The sequence below is a fragment of the Myotis nattereri genome (genome assembly GCF_964212035.1).
Source record: "Myotis nattereri genome assembly, chromosome: 11".
Lineage (NCBI taxonomy): Eukaryota > Metazoa > Chordata > Mammalia > Chiroptera > Vespertilionidae > Myotis > Myotis nattereri.
In genome coordinates, this window is record NC_138086.1 from 23,788,067 (window position 1) to 23,807,839 (window position 19,773).

Sequence of the window (19,773 nt, forward strand, 5' to 3'; positions counted from 1 at the left end):
TCTTATATACCTCTAAGCCTCCCACAATGCCTTGCATGTGGGAAATGCTCAGGAGCTGGGTAATGAAGGATAAATGGTGTTGCCCAGCAAGGTCTCAGAGTGCCACGCTGTGAGCAAGCTCTCCCCTCGGCTGCAGAGAAGGGACACTTGTATCAGGCGCTTCCACAGAATCACCTTTCAAATGTGTGATTTTCTTTGTTAACCCTTATTCTGGCTATGATTTCTTCCCAGAAAAAAAAAAAATATGGAAAACTAAACTGCAACATAAAAAAAAAATTCACCATATTTCCAACCTTTCTTTTAAGCTTGAAGACAATAACCTCCTTCCACTGACCCAAAATGGCTAGACCAGTCAATAGTCTACAGGTATTTATTAACTTTTTTCCCTTTGGTGCATTCTCTAGGAAGATGCTGCTCCAATGACCATCATGAGGTGGTCAACGCGGGCTTCTCCTCTTATGTTCAAAATGGTCCCAGTATTGAGCTGGATAGAAGGTAGCCTGCAAGCCTGGACCAGAAGCACAGCCCTAAAATTTCCTTCTCTGAGCATAAACATCCAATAAAAAGAGGAGCCAAAGTCAATGTCATTCAATAATGTGTAAGGGAGGCATGGCCATTCCAAGTGTGCTGGAGCCTCTCGCTGCAGGGGCCTGCCAGGCTCACCATAAACGGCTCGTGTGAAATGGGAAGAGCTAAAGGTTGACCTGGTAGGTCACTCCATCTCCACGCCCCCCCCCCACCCATGGCCATGTGCCTCAGGCCTCTCCCTCTCCTGTGGGTCCTGGCACCAAGTCCTCTGAATCCCCAGCAGCCTTTGCCAGTCTCAAGTACATATGGGGCGGTGTGCCACCTGAATCCTTGAAGACTCGTTCTTTTGTAGGGATCCTTGCATTGCCCTGGGAAACATGGTGGCTCTGTTTTATTCTCTCCTAGTTCTTCTTTCCTCTTTCTGAGCAGCAGATGCAAGTTCCTTTTATATATTTAAAAGAAACCTGGGACGAGAGCAGCAAATGAGAAAGAAAAAGCAGAGATTTGAAAACCTCCTTCAGAGTAATTAAATGATTAGGGGCCTTTGAAATCTGCCAGATAGCTCAAATGCCTCTGCTTTCATTTTCCTCCTGGGCCTCTCCACAGGGGAAACCTCTGCCAGGTACACCAGTCTGGAAGTGGAGAGAGGCGGAAACCCGTGTCTCTGCTTCCATCCAGTAACTTGCAGGTTTCTGATTAAAATAAGAGGCTGCTTCCTAGGCTCTCAGCGCCTGGTCCTGGTGGGTGAACCAACCCTTTGCTCCTGGCCCCACGCCCCGAGATAAAGGCCCAGGATCAAGGACACAACCCAGTTTTTTGTCAGAGTCTCATGCCAAGGGTGGGCCCGTTGGCTGTTAATCCAGAGCAACCATTGCCAGCCACAGACAAACTCCATTGTATTTGGGGCGGGGAGGGGGAGGGGGGCAGGGGTGGGAGAGGATGGAGGGGAGGGAGGGGCTTATGTCTGGGGGCTCCCACAACCCCTTCTTCTGTGTATCTATGCGTATTCTAAATCACAGCATCCTAAAGCAACCTCTCTGTTCAGAACCACCGGCCCAGTGGCGGGAGTCACACAAGCACCATCCATTCAAACAATAGCAGACTTTTGCAAAGTGTCTTTATACCTGTTATCTTTGAGGTCCTTGCTCACACACTTACATTCTAAGAAAGGTAACAGCAGAGGCACAGAGTATTTCTATTGCAGTGATGAACAGCTTTCAAGGATAAGAATAAGGATTAGGAGGGGAAAGAGACACAGCATCTTAGCCATGGAGCCCAACTCCAGCTCGTGATTCCCAAAGCGGCCTGTGCTGCGGAAGCACAGAGTCCCTGCCCCACCCTGACGTTCTCCCCCAGGTGGTGGCTGGGAGACTTGGTAGTTCTAACAGCTTCGCAGGGGATGCTGGTGCCGCCGGTCTGGGGAACACAATTTGAGAACCACTGCTCTGGGTAAGGAGACCATCCTTTCATTCTCTTCATTTTATTTCAAAAAAAATTTTTTTAAATCTCAGTTCTGCTCTGTGCATGCTCTGAGGAACCTGTGCACAATTTTGTGTGTGCTTACAATCATTTCCAGGACACACACATACTCCTTTCTCTGGACTTGTTCTAGAACTCACCTGGCTGGAGTGACCTGAATGCACCTTTGTCCGGAACTGAACCTTCAGGACTGACCCCGAGACCCTGGGTCCCAGCGCAGAGCTTTGCTTGTTACTGGTTTCCTAACATGGTCCCTTAAGACTAGGGGTTCGGGACAAGGGGGTGATCCTGTGGGTTTTGCCTTGGCTTTCTCTTCTTAAGGGAAGGCCTGCCTGTGTGTCCCCTGCTCACAGCAAGCAGCTCTCTCCACTCTGGCTTCTGGGCCCTACCTCAGGCAGCTTCACTCGGCCTTCCTGGAAGGAGCAAGTCTTGGGGTTGTGGGTGCAGACGTGTCGGTATTTACACCAGTGGCAGCGGAATGGGCTCTCCACGCAAGACAGACACCTGGGCACAGAAGAGGAAGAGGCACAAATCAGAGAACCTGGGTGAACCCAAAATAGAGATCCTAAACTCTAGGGTCTAGGAGAACATTTTTAGTAGCAAGAGAACCCACCCTCACATACTGAGGAAGGGAAAATCTTACACAAACCCATCCCTTTTCTCTTCAAGTCCTCAGCCAGCCAAGCATCTCTGGCTTTCTCCCTCTCACCCACCCTGACGGAAGGAAGTTCTGAGGCTGTCCTCAGTGGAATGGAAACCCCACCTCTACCCTTCACTCCCAGGAAACAAAGGCAACTTTATAGAAGTTCCTTCCTGCTCAAAACCCCAACATGACTCCCTCTTCCAAAGGGTAAACCCCAAACGCCTTGCCTCCCTGGTGTCCAGGTCCATGACCCCACCCGTGCTGGGTGCTTCGGTCATGCCAGGCTCTCTCTGTGCCATCCTTCCACCTGGAGTACCATTTCCCCTTCCTCCATGTGGCCACTCCTCCTCCTGTTTTGACCAATGGTCAGACCAGACCCTTACTCCACCAAGCCCTTTGTTTATGTCTCTGGGCAGTCCTGGCCTTGCGTTATATTTTGCTTATTCACTGTCCAGTCCATCCACTAGTCCACTAGGCATGACTGCTGGAGGGCAGGGATCGAGTCTTTGGGTCTTACTAATTTTTGGTTACCTGTCTAAAGAGCAATGCATTGCTTTGCACATAGTACACGCTTTCACTCACATTGTGGACGGCATGGAAATTCACACATGATTTATCTACTACTCTGCTATCTTACAGGGGCAAAAGGGGAGTGAGGGATTAGGCCACCAAGCGGTGAAGCCATGGGAAGTCCTGAGGCAAGAGGCAGACAAAGAACCCGGTGTTGAAACACTTGTTTATGGCTGGAAGGTCTGGCTCCCTCCTACTTAGGGCCCCAAAGAGAGCCACGCTCAGATTCAAAGGCTGCCATAATCAGATGGCTAAACCCTAAAGTCCCACTTGTCCCCCAAATGTCTTTGGTTATGTGAAGTAGCTTGTCCTATATGAAGAGGAAAATAGAACAGCATTTTAAAACGAGCAGGGTTTTCAAACTGTGCTCAATGGAACCCCGGGGGTTCCACAGAACTTCTTTGGGACTGTGTGAGGAAAGAGACATGTGGACTTCCTAAACAGAGGGCTTCAGGCCCCCGCCATGCTCAACAACAGCAGCTCCTGCTTATATCTATTATGTTTATTGGGTTTCCACACCTAATTTTGGTTGGAGAAAGGTTTCTATGGTGAAAAAAAAAGACTTGTACCTTTTCCAACTCCATCATCTTAGAAAGGAAGTAATAATATAACAGCAAAACTTTGAGCAATGCCCAAAGAATGGGCCAGACAGGGTGCTGACTGCTCTCCTGGTGCCAGTTCTTCCAGCCACGGCAGCTGTTCTGTGGGCCAGGCAGGCCGAGGGGCAGGGCAGCAACCAGCACTGTCCCACCAGCAGCTGCTCTCAGGGACAGTGCCCTTGCCATGTTGGCGATTCAACATTTGAGTGACATCCCCAGAAGAACTACTACCTCCCCCTCCCAGAGGACACAGGGGCACAGAGTGGCTACGTTTCCAGCTGGTCTGACTCCGAGCTCAAGCCTCTGCCCCCCACCTGCCCCTGGGAAGGGAGGCTTTACCAAACAGGGCAGAGCCTGATCCAGCCTGAGGGCCCTGTGCAGAGCTGAGCAAAAAGTGACTCGTTGGACTACCCACCCTACCAGACATGTGGCTTCGCTCCCTAATCAGACCCCTCCTCTCACCAGGCTTCAGGTGAGATGTGCCCCCTCCTCAACAGATGGGGGAAGTGTGTCAGGTGAGACAGATTTTTGCCAGAGAAGATGTATGGGCAAGGGGTTGGAGCTGCCCGCCCAGCAGGGTCTCACTCTGCTCATTCTACTCTCTTTCCATGAACCCCGTGGGTACCAGAGGAGGGGCCTGTCAGCTTCTGGGGGTGAAGGAGGCCCTCCTTGCAGGGTCCCTAAATAGGAGCTCCTTGGGAATGGTGGTGGGTTCTTCTATCTCTGGATGAACCTTGACCCCAGGAACAGGGAGCTGAGTGAGGCTGGGGCACTTACGAATTGTGGACGCTGCAGTTGTAGAAGACAAAGCTGGTGCTGGCAAAGGTCATGCCTGTCTCCTTTGACTTGAGCTGCAACTGGACGACATGGTGGTCCCCTGTGGGGCAGAGCCAGCACAAGGTCAGGGGGAGGGCAAGGCCCTGTGTTGGGGTCACGCCGACAGTTATGCACCCTGGGAAAGGGGAGCCTGCTGGACCTGAGGGGTGCTCCCTGCTCTAACTGTTCTGACTCAGCAGGCCCAGGCCCAGGACAACCCCAAGAGCAGCTACAGATGATGGTTCTGGTTTATTCCTCCTCCCACACTGTACCTCTGGCACACACTCTGCATTTGCTCTCTGTAATGTACACACACATACACACACTCACACACACACACACACACACACAAACTCACACATATACATAGACACACTCTAACAGGTATTTGAATGTGCATTCATTCACACACATGAGATCCATGCCAGACTCATGAGTTACATACACATTGATTAGCCACCAGGAGAAATGTATCGCCTCTCACTAATGCTACCACAAACCACGTAAAGGCTGTGTGTGTGTGTGTGTGTGTGTGTGTGCGCGCGCGCGTGCCTGCGCAGTTGCATCTCTGTGAAGAGAAATCCTGTCCCAATGCCCCTCCTCAGGTGGACTCAGGGCTCCACTCAGACAGGCAGCCCTGGGATCCTCAGCTGGCGCCAGGGAGGATCTGGAGCCCATGTTTAATTCATAGCCCTGACCCCAGGCCCCCACTTCCAGCCTGGTCCTGTGCTTCCCTGAGAGCCTCATTAATCAATCAGCTCGGAACAAATGTGACAAGCCCAAATGGGAGGGCCAAGGTGGAATCAATCTGCCCAGCAGGGTCTGTCCCTCACCAGCGTTGGGCCTCTGTCCACCCCATCCCTCCCAATGCAGCTGGCCACGAACAGGCAGCTCTGGGAAGGTAGGGCAGGGCGGGGGTGCAGAGACCCAGCAGTGTGGGAAGGGGGCAAGGAGCCAGGTGCCCTCCCCCACCCCTTCCTCCACTGCCCCTCCAGGACAGCCCTCTCGGGTTCCAGTACAACCTTGAACTTGACCGAATTGCTGTCCTGACACCCACCTTCTGCAGCTGCTCTCACTGAGCATGAGCTTGACTCTTTGATGCTCACCTGGTTTCAATAGTCAATTCCAAGGGCAGTGAATGGCATCTCATCTCTCTCTTCCTGTAACATATCCACCAACCCACACCCCTTCCTCTGACCCTCCCTTGCTGAAGACTTCCTCAGCCCCTGCCTCCTGCCCCCTGCCCCCTCCCATGTCTGTCCTGAGTTCTCAGCCAAGTGGGAGTGGGGGAGAAGCCATGACACCTAGCCTTGCCTCCGGGGACTGCTCACCATTCTCCGTGATTATCCGGGGCACCTCCTTGGCCGCCGGGGAGTAGCACTGGATCTGATTGCCTACCACCAGCCCATCCATCTCTGACAGGTCCTCAAATGTGCAGTTGACACCAGCTGACAGCTCCGGGACATTGTACGTCTCCAGGACCAGCTGTGAACAGCCCAGCAGAGGAAGAGGAGAGTGAAATGGGGAAAAGAAGGGTGTGGCATAAAGGAGGAAAGAGAGAGAGAGCCAGAGAGACCAGAGAGAAAGAAAAGAGAAAAATGTAAGGCAATAGTGATAGAGAGAAGAGACCCAATTTATTACAAGAGCATACAGAGAAGGCGGTGGGAGGTAAAGAGAGGGGGTAAAAGAAGCTTCATTACATGTGAATGGATCTGGCCCCAGGGATGCTTCCGGATTTGCATGGAGTAAGAAAGATGGACAGACGGAGGTACCTCTGGTCAAGCTCCTCTTCCATCGTCCCAGAGTTTGGAAAAATGACAATGCCAACCACCCAGTGCCCAGTGCACTAACGTGGGAGCCATCATACCCCTGTCTCCCTCTGCTCCATGGTACCCCCAGGCTGCCTTCCCATCCTACAGACAAAGGTACTGTTCCCCTAACCCTCCCTCTCTCGGTCACCCTTTGGATCATGGTTGTAATCACAGTTCTCCTTGTCTTTCTGCCCATTATGCACAGAGCCTCTTCCCCAGGATCAGTATTTCTCTGCCTGCCCCCTCTTCCAGCCCCAGGGACACCTTCTGTAATGTTTCGGTCCTGCTCTCAGACTGCATTGCTGGCCAGGTTGGGCCCAGGCCTCACGAGGGGCATTGGGCTGCGGGCCTTTCTGGTGGGGAGAGGGTTCTTCCCACATCCCTGGGTCCCGGTCTTACTGTTCTTACCAGGACATTGTACTGAGAAACAGAGATGTTGCTGGGATGGACGGTCAGCCGGACACACTGCTTCATCTCAGAGGCAAACCTGTGGGGTTCTCGGGACCGCTCACAGCGCTCCTTCCGGGTGCACCTGCAGGAGAGACCAACGCGGGGCTCAGGAGAAGGTGCCTGGTCCAGGGGCTGACAGGGAGGCCAGTCATCACCAGTGGCTCCCCAGGCGTGTCCAAACTCAACATACCCAGGACTGACCCTTTTGCTTCCTTCCTCCAGCCTGTCCTCCCCATCATGCCCAAATTTGATAGAGGTGGAAATTCTCATAACCAGTTGCCAAAAGCAAAGACTTGAGAGTCATCCTAACGTCCCCTCACCTCATTCCCACTCAGTCCCAAAGTCCCCCCTATTCCACCTCCCCACTCATCCTTGGCCTTGTCACTCTCCCCACTCTTTAGGCAAACTAGACTTGTCTGTCCACTATATAATATACTCTTTCAGACCTCCCTGTCTCTGCGCATGTCAGTTGGTCTATCTGAGCAGCCCTCTCCCCAACTTCCCCCCGTCCAACATCTACCCACCCTTCCAGACACGGTTCAACTGTTGTGCACCTGCAACCCCCCACCCCGCCCCACACCAGGCAAAGGTAAAGGCACTTTGGAGTGTCCTACCATCTAGATTTAAACTTCGTAGATTACATGACAATGATTGGGCTGAGTGCAGCCCTCGCCTGCCAAGTGTGAGCTGCTCAAAGAGAGAAACGGCGCCTGACTTCTTTTAGAATCCTCTGTATCCTCATGCCCAGCAGACAGAGGTAAATGCCGGTGGGAGGGAGGGGGAGGGGAGGATCAAAGGAGCAGAGGGCACCAGTTCAAAGTGTGCTCTGGAGCCCAGCTGCTTTGGATCGGAATCCCAGCTCCACGGCCGTGTGTGTGTGTGTGTGTGTGTGTGGGGGGGGGGGGGGGGGGGGGCGGGGAGACTGCCACAGAAGGTCTGCTGCTATTGCTTAGTGTCCTGACTGTTCAAAGTGCACTGTGTCACAGGTGGACCCCATCCAGGGTGACCTGGATCTTACAATCTTAACTGATGGGACCTTGTGAATGATGCACATAGCAGTCATGGCCCTCCCCCAAATGCACTCTTCACATGGGGAAGGCGCTTTGGGCTCTCCGCTGGGGCAGGCCATCCCGCCTCCCAGTGGGAGTTCCCTGCAGGGCCACATCGGGCTTCTGGGAACAGCATTTGACCCAAGCCAGGCCAGCCTTGTGGACGTGCGGCTTCGCTGAGTGGCCAGGATTTGGGAACTCTGGACAACTGAGCCTGCTGTGGGGGCAGGGAAAGACGGTCCTCGGAGAGAACGGCAGGCCGGCACCCCTGTGGCTGGCCTCCACAGTGAAAGACAATAGACTCTGCAGTGGGAGGTGGATGTCGGGGCTGCTGCAGGGCAGGAGGAGACTGGACAAGGGGTTTAGTGGGAAATGAAACATCCGGGAATATAGAACCCAAGTGGGAAGGAGATATTGAGGAGAGAACATCTGCTTCCAAAAGCAGACAGGTGAGGTGTGGGGTAAAAGATGAGGACAGACAGGCACCTGGACACCTGAGCTGCTCTGGGGTGACTCTCAGGCACAGAGGAAAGTTTGGGGGTGGGGGTGGGGGGCTCTCCTCCAGCCTCAGACAGGGAGGAAGACACTTGGCCTCAGTGAGAAGAAAGGCCTAACAGTGGAGAATCTGAGAGATGAATTTAGCAAACAAAGGAGAAGTCACTGAATGGGGTGGACTAAAGAAAGAAGGAAAGACACAGGGACAAAAAGGATGGCTTAGAATAGATGGGATGTGTACTGTGGGGGTAAAAACACAGTTCTAAATAATACAGTCCCGGTTAGACGTCACCAGGTGCTTACTAGGCCCCATGGTAAGGGTCTTTCAATCCATGTCGCGTAAGTCCTTTAATGATGCTGTGAGTAGGTAAGATTTTAGAACCACACCTTGTGGATAGAGAAACTGCAGAGAGGATGGTAAGTCACTTGTCCAAGGTCACCAGCAAATTGGAGGTCCTGTATGTGAACCCAGATGAACTGGAGTCTGCACTCTTTTTATGTTTGTTTGTTTTTTTAATCCTCACCTGAGGATATTTTTCCATTGGTTTTTAGGGAGAGTGGAAGAGAGAGGGAAAGACAGAGAGAAACATCTATATGAGAGAAATACATCGATTGGTTGCCTCTTGCATAAGGCCCGATCAGGACCCAGGCTGGGGAGGAGCCTGCAACCAAGGTACTTGCCCTTGACTGGAATTGAACCCGGGACCTTTTGGTCTGTAGGCTGACGCTCTATCCATTGAGCAAAACTGGCCAGGGCTGGAGTCTGCCCTCTTAACCACCATGCTTGACCTCCCCAGAGATGCTAGACTAAGAATTGATGGACAGAGCCCTTGCTGCACACTGAACCCACTTTCCCTGCCAGCTTGATGCTCCTTTCATGTGCTTTGGGCAATTGAAAGTTGCCCTTCAGCCTTCTTCTCCAGGCTGCTCGCTGTTTGCCTGCCACTAAGAAGCAGCACTTGGAATATTACCGGGACTTGTAGGTTCTCCAGAACCTTTCAGGACTTCCATCCAAAAAGCGAAAGGTCAGACATGAGCGTGGTTGTCTCCATGGTACCCCCGGGCTGCTCTAGTGGACCCATGGCAACAAGGGCGTCTGCCTAAAAGTGTCGTAAGTTAATTTACCAGGCCAGCTTCTCAGGGAGGACTTCATTACCTCCAGCCATTAAGCTAATGTTATGGACTTTTCCAGGGTGTCTGCACTGACATCGCTATTAACAGTGTTATTACTCCCATTAGCGGCAGGCTAGGAGCGCTGGTACAGGCTTAAATTATTCACCGACTCCCCAACTTTGAAGTTCTTATTTCCAAGAGCAATCAGTAGGTCTGAAAAATGCCTTTTAAATTATGAAGAGAGGAAAAATAAGGCTGCTTTCAGGCCAAACAACACCTGGGCTGACCAAATAGAACTCCAGGCCTCTCTTTCAGAGGTACAAAGAAACCATGGCCGGGAGACCTCAAGACAAGTTCTACTGGCATGACTTGCGGCTCCCCAAGTTCACGTGGCTGAATCCTGCCACGCTCCTGGGAACCCCAAATGAATACTAATCATCTCCCCCAGATTTAGGTCTCCAGGGCAGCCACCTATAGCTTACACTTTGCAACATCCCATCCTAACCTCTCGGTGCCTTGGTTTTATCATCTGTAAAATGGGGAAAAAACAGTACCTACCTACGAGGGTTCTTGTAAGGCTTGAAATATTAAGCAAGTGCAGCATTGAGAACAGGGCAGAGCTCATACATAAGGAGCCCACAATAAGTGTTAGTTAGTATTATTATCCCATCTCTTCTCTTTTTCTCATCCAACCCCACCAATCTTTTCCCAGACTTGGCCACGGGGCAAACCAAAGACAGAAAGACAGGGGATAGCTATAGCAGTTTCCTTCTTAATGAGGGAGAAGGCGCCCCAGAGCTCAGGAGGGAGGGAAGGGAGAGAGGGTGGGCTGGGCTGTAGATCTGCCTTCTTGCCAGCTGCCACAGGTTATCAGGAACTCAGCTCTCAGTGGAAAGACAAGTTTAGGTCAGTGCCAGGGATGCTTTGACATTTCTACTATCCCTTAGTGCCATGATGGTAGAGGCTGCAAATGTCCAAGAGCACAGGCAATTGACCTTGGATGTGACAGGATAATGGGAAGGAGGGGATGGATTTCTTCTGAGGTCCACGGGGTCTGTTAGGGGAACGGCCTGCTGCTCTTCCAGGACCAATTTCTCATTAGCCAGGCGAGAGCGAGGACATGTGTAGAGCGTAACTCATGGTTCTTGGGGCCAGCTTAGATGTCACCTACAACAGGACTCCCGAAAAGTTCCCTTCAGTTCCGCTGTGGGAGTGCCCTGAAGGTCAGGGAAGATGCAGAGTCCCCTATTTTCCAGGCGTGACAAAAATGTCATGAGGATGCAAAAAGTGCATGCTATCTATGACTTTGAGTTTTCAGATATTTATCCCTGCCACCACCATTGTCACCCCACCCCACACACAGACCCACAGATGACGTGCAAAAAGCAGGCCCCAAGAGGACACTGGGCCCCCAGAATTGGAGTCTGGCCCTGCCAACCTTCTCTTATCTCCCTTCCTCATTCCACTTTCTCTGCATAGTCTTTCCAGCCCCAGTTCAAAGGTGCGACAAGCCCTTGGGGACAATGGCCCTGGTCCCTTGGAGGAGCTATTATTCAAGTCAGTGGTTCCAATGAGATTATCCTCTCTAATGAAGTAGCTGCCTCCACCCTCCCCTAAGCCTGAACTTGCACTGCCGGGGAATTCCCAGCCAAGTGGAAAATTAGAAGGGCAAGGGACGGAGAAGGAAGGGGGTGAGGAGAGGGAAAGAAGTGGTGATTAAGTTCTCCAGAAATTGATTCCTAAATACAGTCATAGAGATATTAACTCCCAGTGCTGCCGACCAAGCAAGTGAATTTCAATTTGGAAACGGGGCTCTCTGTGAGTCCAGCCTGGGCCACCCCCTCATCCCGTCCTCTGGCATGGGTCCACCAGTCTGGCTTACCAGAACCTGCTCCTTGCTTCTCCCCACAGGTGACCCCTAATCCTTAGCATTTCATGTTGGTCAGGGCCTGTGCAGAAAGTTGGCCATTGGTGAGTCGGTATTTAGACCATGAGGCGTTTGAGCTTCATAGAAAAGTTAAGAGGACTTGGAACATTTACTCAAGTAGGAGATCCCAGGGCTCTTTGGTCATTGTCTCCACATCTGGGAACCCTGATGAGGAAGGAGGCCAGGTTTCCTAAGATCACCATCTTCGCTCTCCTCAGGAACTCCCACAGAAACAGGACGGGCATCTGCGCACGCAGAGGAAGCGGACCAGATAGTGAAGGGAACCTTTCTAGGCAGATGGTGTGTAGGTTTCTTATATGAAGGGTGTGGACCAGGTGAGTCCCTTCAATGCCATGATTCTAGAATCCAGTGACTGATTCCACGATTTCAACCTAACTATTTAGTTTGTTCCTGGATAAACCCCCAAACACGAAGACCACAATTAGTCTATAATTTTCCCTCTGTCATCGGCTGCTGGCAAGTGACCTCACCACGCTTTACCTTCTCTAAAGATCCAAAGCCAGAGCAGCAGATGCTGGGGTCACCTGCCTCCGGGGCCTCACTTAATGGGTGAGGTCACTACAGCAGGAGGAGGGCTCAGGCCCTCACAGGAACCAGCAGGTGCAGGAGGCCAGTGGAGGCCCAAGAGAACTTATCTGGGCTTATGTAGCAACCAGGTAGTCCTGTCCCACCCCCATGGTGGACTCTGCCCTGGGTCCCAGGTTGAACAGAGTCGTGCCTTGGCTTCCTTTTAGCCTCTCCTCAAATGAATGATCCATTGAACACAACCTCAGGCAGTAGTAACAGGGACCTGGAGAGGTTCTTTCTTTCTGAGAAGAGAAATTACAGTTTCCAAAAGAGAAAGTGGAGTGGGGCTGCTTCTCTCTTTGTCAGTAGGTAGTGCTATTCAAACCTGTTTATTTCTACTAAGGATGAGGGGTGGTTAGGAGAGAAGAGGTAGAGAGAAGAGAGGAGTGGAGGGACAGAGAGAGACAGAGGGCAGAGGAGCAGGAGAAAGCAAAGGCACATCACAGCAGGCTGATCCATTCTTTTCATAGTCCAGTTGGTCATAAGGAGGATGCTGTCTATTATTTGTGACGCATCCAACAATTGCTCTGACTGACTCTGATAAACTTTCACACTACACTGTATCCAACAGCCTGGAGCTCTCGTGTGAGTTAGTCACCAGGTCCTCATGCTTGGTGCAGGGGACACTCTGCTCTGTGCAAGGTGGGCCACCCACTTGATGCAGTCCAGGATGGCATGGCTGGGCAGGGAATGCGAATGCTGGCACATGACTGTGCATATCTGCACTTGGAGCCTCATTGGTAGCCCAGCCCTTCAGGCTGGCCCCCGGGAGCCCAGTCTTTAGACTGGGAGGGACATTCAGAGCCTGCAACGATGGCAGAGCTTTCCTAGCTCCTTTGAGAAGACGGACTTTTGACTTACCATCATTGGCCGTGAAAGCATGTGTTACATGTATATGGGGAGGAGGCAGAGCAGGCAGTGGTGAGAGAGAAAGAGCAAGTTTCCTTAACCCATACTGTGTATCTATTGAGTCACAGAGAGCAGAATCCTAATATACTAGTACCTAGTCTGGGACTCTCCTCTGGATCAGGGGAGAGTTTTCTGGGCAGGCGTGGATCCTAACAACCCTTCATGATTGTGTGGACATTCTGCAAACAGCCTTGGACAGGCCACTGACTTGGCAGGTTAGTGTTAAGTAGCCCTGGGACACCAGGCTCTGGGATATACTAAGAAGCAGCTGGGAAGGATTTGCATTTTAGAATCAGTTTGTACTTTATTAAGGTGACATTCAGCCATGGTTATGGGATAAGCTGTTCTCCTTGCACTTTCCCAGGTGGCTGATGAGCAGCCACACGCAGGGCCACTGAAGATGGCCTAAGTGGCATGGCTGGTTGGAATTGTCCAGGCAGAAGGCTTCATAGCTGTGAGTTTGTCCCAGCCAGCCAGCCACAGCCCTTGGTTCTGGGGAGGACAGTGAGGGAGGAGGCCCTGGGATCTGACCCACAGGCTCTGCTTACACAGTCATTGAAATTGGGGCTACCTACAGGCACTGTGATGGGCCTGCATGAACATTTTCTCCCTTAATTTTCATACCACGGCTGTAACATGGCTCTTTCATTGCCATTTTATAGTTGAAGAAACTGAACCCAGACTGGGTTTGTCCACAGACAGGTTCTTAGTTTTAACCCATCCTTCTCTCTGGGTAGCAGCACTTTCCCTCCCCTCCCCTTTCCTTCCCCCACCTTCCCTTCCCCTCCCCTGGCTTTCCTTCTATTTCCTTCACTCCATGTTGGCAGAAACTACCCTATATAATAAAACCCCAATATGCAAATTGACTGAAGTATGGAATGACCGATCACTATAACATGCACTGACCACCAGGGGGCAGATGCTCAATGCAGAAGCTGCCCCATGGTGGTCAGTGGGCTCCCACAGGGGGAGTGCCACTCAGCCAGAAGCCGGGCTCACGCCTGGCGAGCACAGCGGTGGTGGCGGGAGCTTCTCCCACCTCCTTGGCAGCGGTAAGGACCCCTTGGGGCATCCCAGACTGTGAGAGGGTGCAGGCCAGGCTGAGGGACCCCTCCCCCACCCAATACACAAGTTGTGCACCAGGCTTCTTAGTATAAAGAATAAAAGGAATGAATCCTGAACAGGAACTTGTGCCAACCATCCAGGGAGGGCATTCTTCCAACAGAAGAAATCTGCAAAGAGGAAAGGTCACCAGGGGGCAAGGGAGAGACTTTATAAAAGCCGATCCTTTCTTCCCCTGTTGATGTCTTGGGTTACATGAGCCTCCCAGGAGTGACGTTGAGGACCCTTCTTCAGAAAGGTAACGTCTGGGCCAATCGATGCGGCTGGGTCTGCCATGGATCCCGTTACCTGCTGGTCTGAGATAGGCTTCTTGGCCTGGGCCTGGGAGGGGAAGATAAAGAGAGGCTGGGGACAGGCCAAGCCTGGTGGTTGGAGGGAAGGTTCCAGGCCCAGGACAGGTGAAGGCAAGCTGAGCCGCTGGCTTTCCTTTACCTTCATCCAAGTCAGAACACATAGGTTTAGGCCCAAGATCAATGCCCAGAGAATTAAGGCTCAAAATTCATGGACAAATAAATACCAACACTGTTGAAGCTATCATTGCCATTAGACACCAGTAAGCCGGAGGCACTGTGAGAAGGGCCGCAGGGTGACCCTCTGTGCTGCCGGGGCTGGCAGGCCAGCTCTTGAAGACAATTGGGACTGAGTAACCGGAGGGAGGGTTTCAATTACACGAGCATTTCTTAAGCCTGTTTAGTCTGTAACCCACCTGTGCCCTTGTAGTACAAATAGCCCTTTCAGCCATGACAGCCACCTGCTAGCAGGGGCTCCGCCTTGAACTGTGCATGCTCTAGTGCTCGCCTCCTATTCCTGTCACTGTCTTTCTGTCTCTGTCTCTCTCCCTCTCTTTCTCACTCCTGTTACACACACACACACACACACACACACACACACACACACACACACCTTCTGTCTTTCCCTTCCCACAGAGTTCCCACCCTCCTATTCCTACAACCATGGGGAAAGCTGGCAAAAGTGACAGCTGTCTTGTGACCTGAAGGAGCCCTCTTTATGGTGCTCTGTGCTCTGGTTTTCCTGACAGGCATGTTCCCTGGGCTCTGCATCACTCAGCACAGGGTCTCGCCCATGACATGGGCCTACCAAACGTGCTGATGCTAGTACAGATGGCAACCCTCTCCCCCATCCCGAGAGCCAGGGCAGAGGTGGTCTCACATAGTCCCCTGGTACAGAGGGGGCAGGGTCAGTGTGAGAGGCCTGTGGACAGGTCTGTGGTATAGCCACAGCACTCCCATGATGAGAAAACCCCTGCATTTTCACCACGCTCCCTTCCTAGCAAAGTGAGGTGTCCAGAGTAAGTGTCTGCAGGCTCTCTGCTCCTCCCGACCTCCTGCACCTGCTCTGCTGGCCGCAGCCTCTCTCCCCTCCTGCTCGGCCCATGTCCTCATGCACCTCTCCCACCCAGGACTGTCCAGTTGGCATCCATTTAAAATAAAAGAGAGCATATCAGCAGAGGCAATGGCTTTGACCTAAACCTAAGAAGTAGGAAAGAAAGGCCCGTTGGGAAGAAAGGGAAGGAGCAGGAGAGAACATTCTGGAGGAAGGAAATGCATATCTCTATGGGGTATGGATTACCTGAGTGTTTGCATCTGTCAAAACTTTTCAAATTGTGCACTTAGGACCCGTGGGTCACACTCTATAAATTTAAACATTATACCCTGATTGCAAGCATCTCAGAGGACCCAGGGACCTACTCTTCCCCATCCCTGAGGCCAGGGCTTCCCCTTGGCCATTCACTCTGCTAGGGAGGCCGGATGGATGTGCTGAGCGTCACGGTGGGTGGGTGGCCTTGGCCTAGAGGTGCCGTGAGCTGCATCCTCCCAGGGGTGTGGGGCTTTAGCAGCCGCCACACGAGGGTCTTTGCACAACCTGAGGCCCGAGGTCACAGAGAGCACCTAGGCCCGCAGGAGCTTTCACAAGCTGCTTTATGGCCTCCGTTGAGCCCCACACCACCGTCACTGTGAGACAGATGGTGCTTCCCCTCTATAAACTGTGTCTGACACAGTCGGTCCTCGTCATCTGTGGATTCCGTACTTGTGAATTTGCCTACTTGCTAACATTTGTTATAATCCTCCTATCGATACTGCAGCCTTTTCAAGGTCACTCCCAAACATGAGCAGAGCAGAGGAAAATCTGAGTGGCCACCAGCAGACGCCCCCAGCAGAGGTCCAACAAGGCCACCCTGCTGCCCTCTTGTTTCAGCTCTCAGTATAAATGTCTTATTTTGCGGCCTATTTAGTGTCATGTTTTTCACATTTTTGTGCCTTTTCTTGGTGATTCTGCTATTTAAAATGGCCCCCAAGTATCATGGTGAAGTGCTGCCCAGTGGTCCTAAGTGGGAGAAGGCTGGGATGTGTCTTATGGAAAAAATAAACACTTCCATCAGGCCCAGACTATAATGCTGTTGGCTGTGAGTTCAAGGTTAATGTATATTAAATAAGGTGTCTTTAAACAGAAACATACATAAAATATGGTTATGTACTGATGGGCTGACAAAAATGCTGGGACTGACCGGAGGCTCATAGGAACCTAGCTCTGTGTTTCTCCTAGGAGCGATGATGGTTCAGTATTCAGGGATTGGGTGTTCGAGGTGACTGTATAGAATACCAGGAGCTATGCGAATCGGCTATTCTTATCCAAAGCCCCATAGCATGTCTGCACAAAGCGAGGCTGCATTGCACTGATTTCTGTGACAGTCCTCCCTCCAGAATCCAGCACAACTTTCACAAAGTTGTTCCCACAGTGGCATTTGGCGGGGGGGCGGGGAGGGGCACCCCTGCAGCAGCGCTGAGGAACAGGCACAGAAAAAGCACTGCCCAGCCTCCGCCTTCTGGGCGCCTGTGCTCCACAAGGGCTGTCCTGACGTACACCTGGATAAGGCATGCCGCCAGGTTAATGGAGGTCAGAGGAAGGCAGCAGGAGCATCTACCACCAGAGGAAGGCAGTCGGAGGCTGGGAGACCGCTGGGGAGGAAAGGACACAATTAAAGCAGAGCCATCTGGACAAACAATGGGGGTCAACCAAGGTCATAAGAGGCAGGGCCCCCAGGAGCGCTCAGTTCGTCCCCAACTGTGTCAAGATTCCTGTCCCACCCTCACCTTGCATGTCACACTCTCTACGGTTTCCAGTGCCCTTCCACCGCATGATCTCATCAGATTCTCCTCAGACTCAGGGAGGTGGGCAGGTCAGGAATCATCATCACCAACCCACAGATGAGGAGCTGGGATGCTGCCCCAGGTGCTGCACAGCTGGGGTGGGGGTGGGAGCAGGGGGACGGACTTCGGACTTGGTGGAAGATGCCCAAAGTTCCTGCCCACGGCTGTTTTCTTGAAGCTGCGATGACAGCAGTCATGCTGGCTTCCCAGTGCAGGCTGACGGCCTCGTTCATGAACTGTCCCGACTTCGCCTTGTCCCCAGCCCACCTGTTTCCTATCACTTGACAGGAGGCAGGTATTATGTTAGGAAAGGGGAAGCCGAGGCCATGCAGAAAGTAGTTCCTGCTAAAACTCAGGTCAGGGGATGGGAGGATGGACGGTGGGCAGCTCAGTGCCGTGTGGGGCTTGCCACGTCAACGGGCAGGATCAAAGCTGACACGGAGACCTGCTTTTGGGTCCCCTAGGCATAGGGCGTCAGAGAGGGGCCAGCTCTTCTGATTGCCCTTGAACAGTGCCAGATGTGAGTGCCCGTGCCAGCAGCAGCTGAGCCAGCCTCGGCCAAGCAGAAGGCCAGCTGGCCTACGGTTCCGAGGAAGCAATGGGCCTGGAGCCCGGTCCCTTTCTGAGAGGCCTCACTGTGTAGGACAAAGAAAATGACCTCCCTTCTGCCTTAGGAAGTGTCATCTAGGCCAGCGGTCACCAACTTTTCGGACCTCACGGACCACCAGTGGGCCACCAGTTGGCAACCGCTGACTAGGCATTCTCTTGGGTTGTCAGAGCTGATGTGAATTCTCAGTGCAATCCCTTCCATCCTCTGCCATGAGCCACTCTGGGCTCCACTGCTCCCGGTTACTGTAAACTCTGTGTACACTTCGGCACCAGGTTCCGATCGGCTCTGAGTTATGTGTATTCCAGTGCACGTCAGTTGTCTCCATTTTTCCCCGCCACACCACACCCAAGGGATTTCAGAGCTTCTCTTACTGGTAAAGTGCTCAAGGGCTCATTATGCCCAAGACTCACCCAGCGATGAGTGTGCCTGTGTCCTTGGAGAGGATGTGTTAGAATTTAGGGGGGTGTTTCCAACTATCAGAGGAACTATTTGCGGGGGGGGGGGGGCAGGATTCTGTCCTGCAATTCATAAAGTTGAAAATGACTAAGTGCGACTAATGAAGCAGGAAGGCTAAAGTCCTTTTCCTTAGTTTATGGCACTTATGTCCAACTCACAGAGCATCAGGCTTCAAGTGCTGACTAGAAACCTGGGGTTCCAACGGCAACAGTTTGACTGGGACCCGACTCCATCAGAGTGGGGTCCACCTATCGTTGGCTTCTCCAGTCAGTGATGCCAAGGGTCTTTGGATCCCATAAGAAAGGCCGTCAATCTCCCCACATGTCTGGGTTGGCTGTCTGCCCCCTGCATCCCATACTCATTTCATGTACCAGGTTACCCTTTGCCTCCACTGCATACCTTTGCCCTCTTCCCACTTTTACAGAATAAAATGGAATCAGCACAAAAGATGTACAAGGGCAGAGTGCCCAGCCTTGGGACAGGGCTTCACTGTGACCCCAGGCCCAGGTGCTCTGGCGGCCAGGTGAGTGCTGACAACAGAGGGAACCACACATTTGAGCAGAACCAGAAGAGCCTCAAGCACCAGAAGATTCAGGGGGTAGGTATCAAAGAATCTGCGAGGTGGATGTGAATCATTACATGGACAGTATGGATCCAGCGCATGATTGAATGGCCCCTGAGGAAAAGGCCCAATGCCTTTCCCCTGCCGTTTAGTCCTGGAATGTCAACCTAGAGTCAAGAAATGTCCGAACCTCTGTCCAGCCCTCCAGCTTGATTCCATAGCCTGACCCGTCACCATTCCCACACTGCCATTTCTATAGGTCTTATGGGAATTTGGCAATTTAAAGTGAAATTGGAACAAAAGAAGGAAGATAAAATTCTCAAATGATACAAGGAACAAAGAATCAGCAAAGACAGGGAGAGAAGAGAGACGGAAAGGAAGGAGTGGTGACAGCGAAGATGAGGAAGAGATGTGCTGGGGGGAGGGGGCGGCGGGAGGAAGCTGCAGGCGGTACTCACGTGTTGTGGAGCACACACCAGCCACAGTGGGGGTCACCCGAGCCAAGGCACTCACTGCAGCTCCGATACTGACCACACGACTCCACGGGCACTCTGGTGAGCTGGGACAGGACAACAAGCGAGAGAGTGGTCAAGGTTTTGCAGGACACTCAGTCGTTCCCCAGAAAGAGGCTGCAATCTACCAGGTGTATCACCTAAAACAGTGCAGGAGCAGAAGGGTCCAGAGCCCCAGAACCGAAAGGGACCTTGCGTGGCCATATTTGAGCAGGTGGCCGCGTAAGTGCCCAAGGGAGATAGCCACCTGTTATTTTCTTAGAAATCTCTGGGAATCGACTGCATACAGGTCAGATTAAATTGTTATATAATATACTTTTATAGTCTACATTTACATTTCCTCACCACCGAAACCCCCAAATAT

At 52.2% G+C, this 19,773-nt stretch overlaps 1 protein-coding gene across 1 annotated transcript in view; it reads right to left on the reverse strand.

The window, feature by feature from the left end:
* The window catches only part of PLXNA4 (plexin A4), a gene marked incomplete at its 5' end in the record, with an annotated part of 346,039 nt that overhangs the window by 78,509 nt on the left and 247,757 nt on the right, over window positions 1-19,773 (reverse strand). Inside the window, 5 exons of the mRNA XM_081102439.1 lie at window positions 2,397-2,511; window positions 4,597-4,696; window positions 5,967-6,120; window positions 6,855-6,978; window positions 19,356-19,456. Coding sequence (XP_080958565.1) covers window positions 2,397-2,511; window positions 4,597-4,696; window positions 5,967-6,120; window positions 6,855-6,978; window positions 19,356-19,456 — 594 coding nt within the window. The remainder of the gene's footprint in view (window positions 1-2,396; window positions 2,512-4,596; window positions 4,697-5,966; window positions 6,121-6,854; window positions 6,979-19,355; window positions 19,457-19,773) is intronic.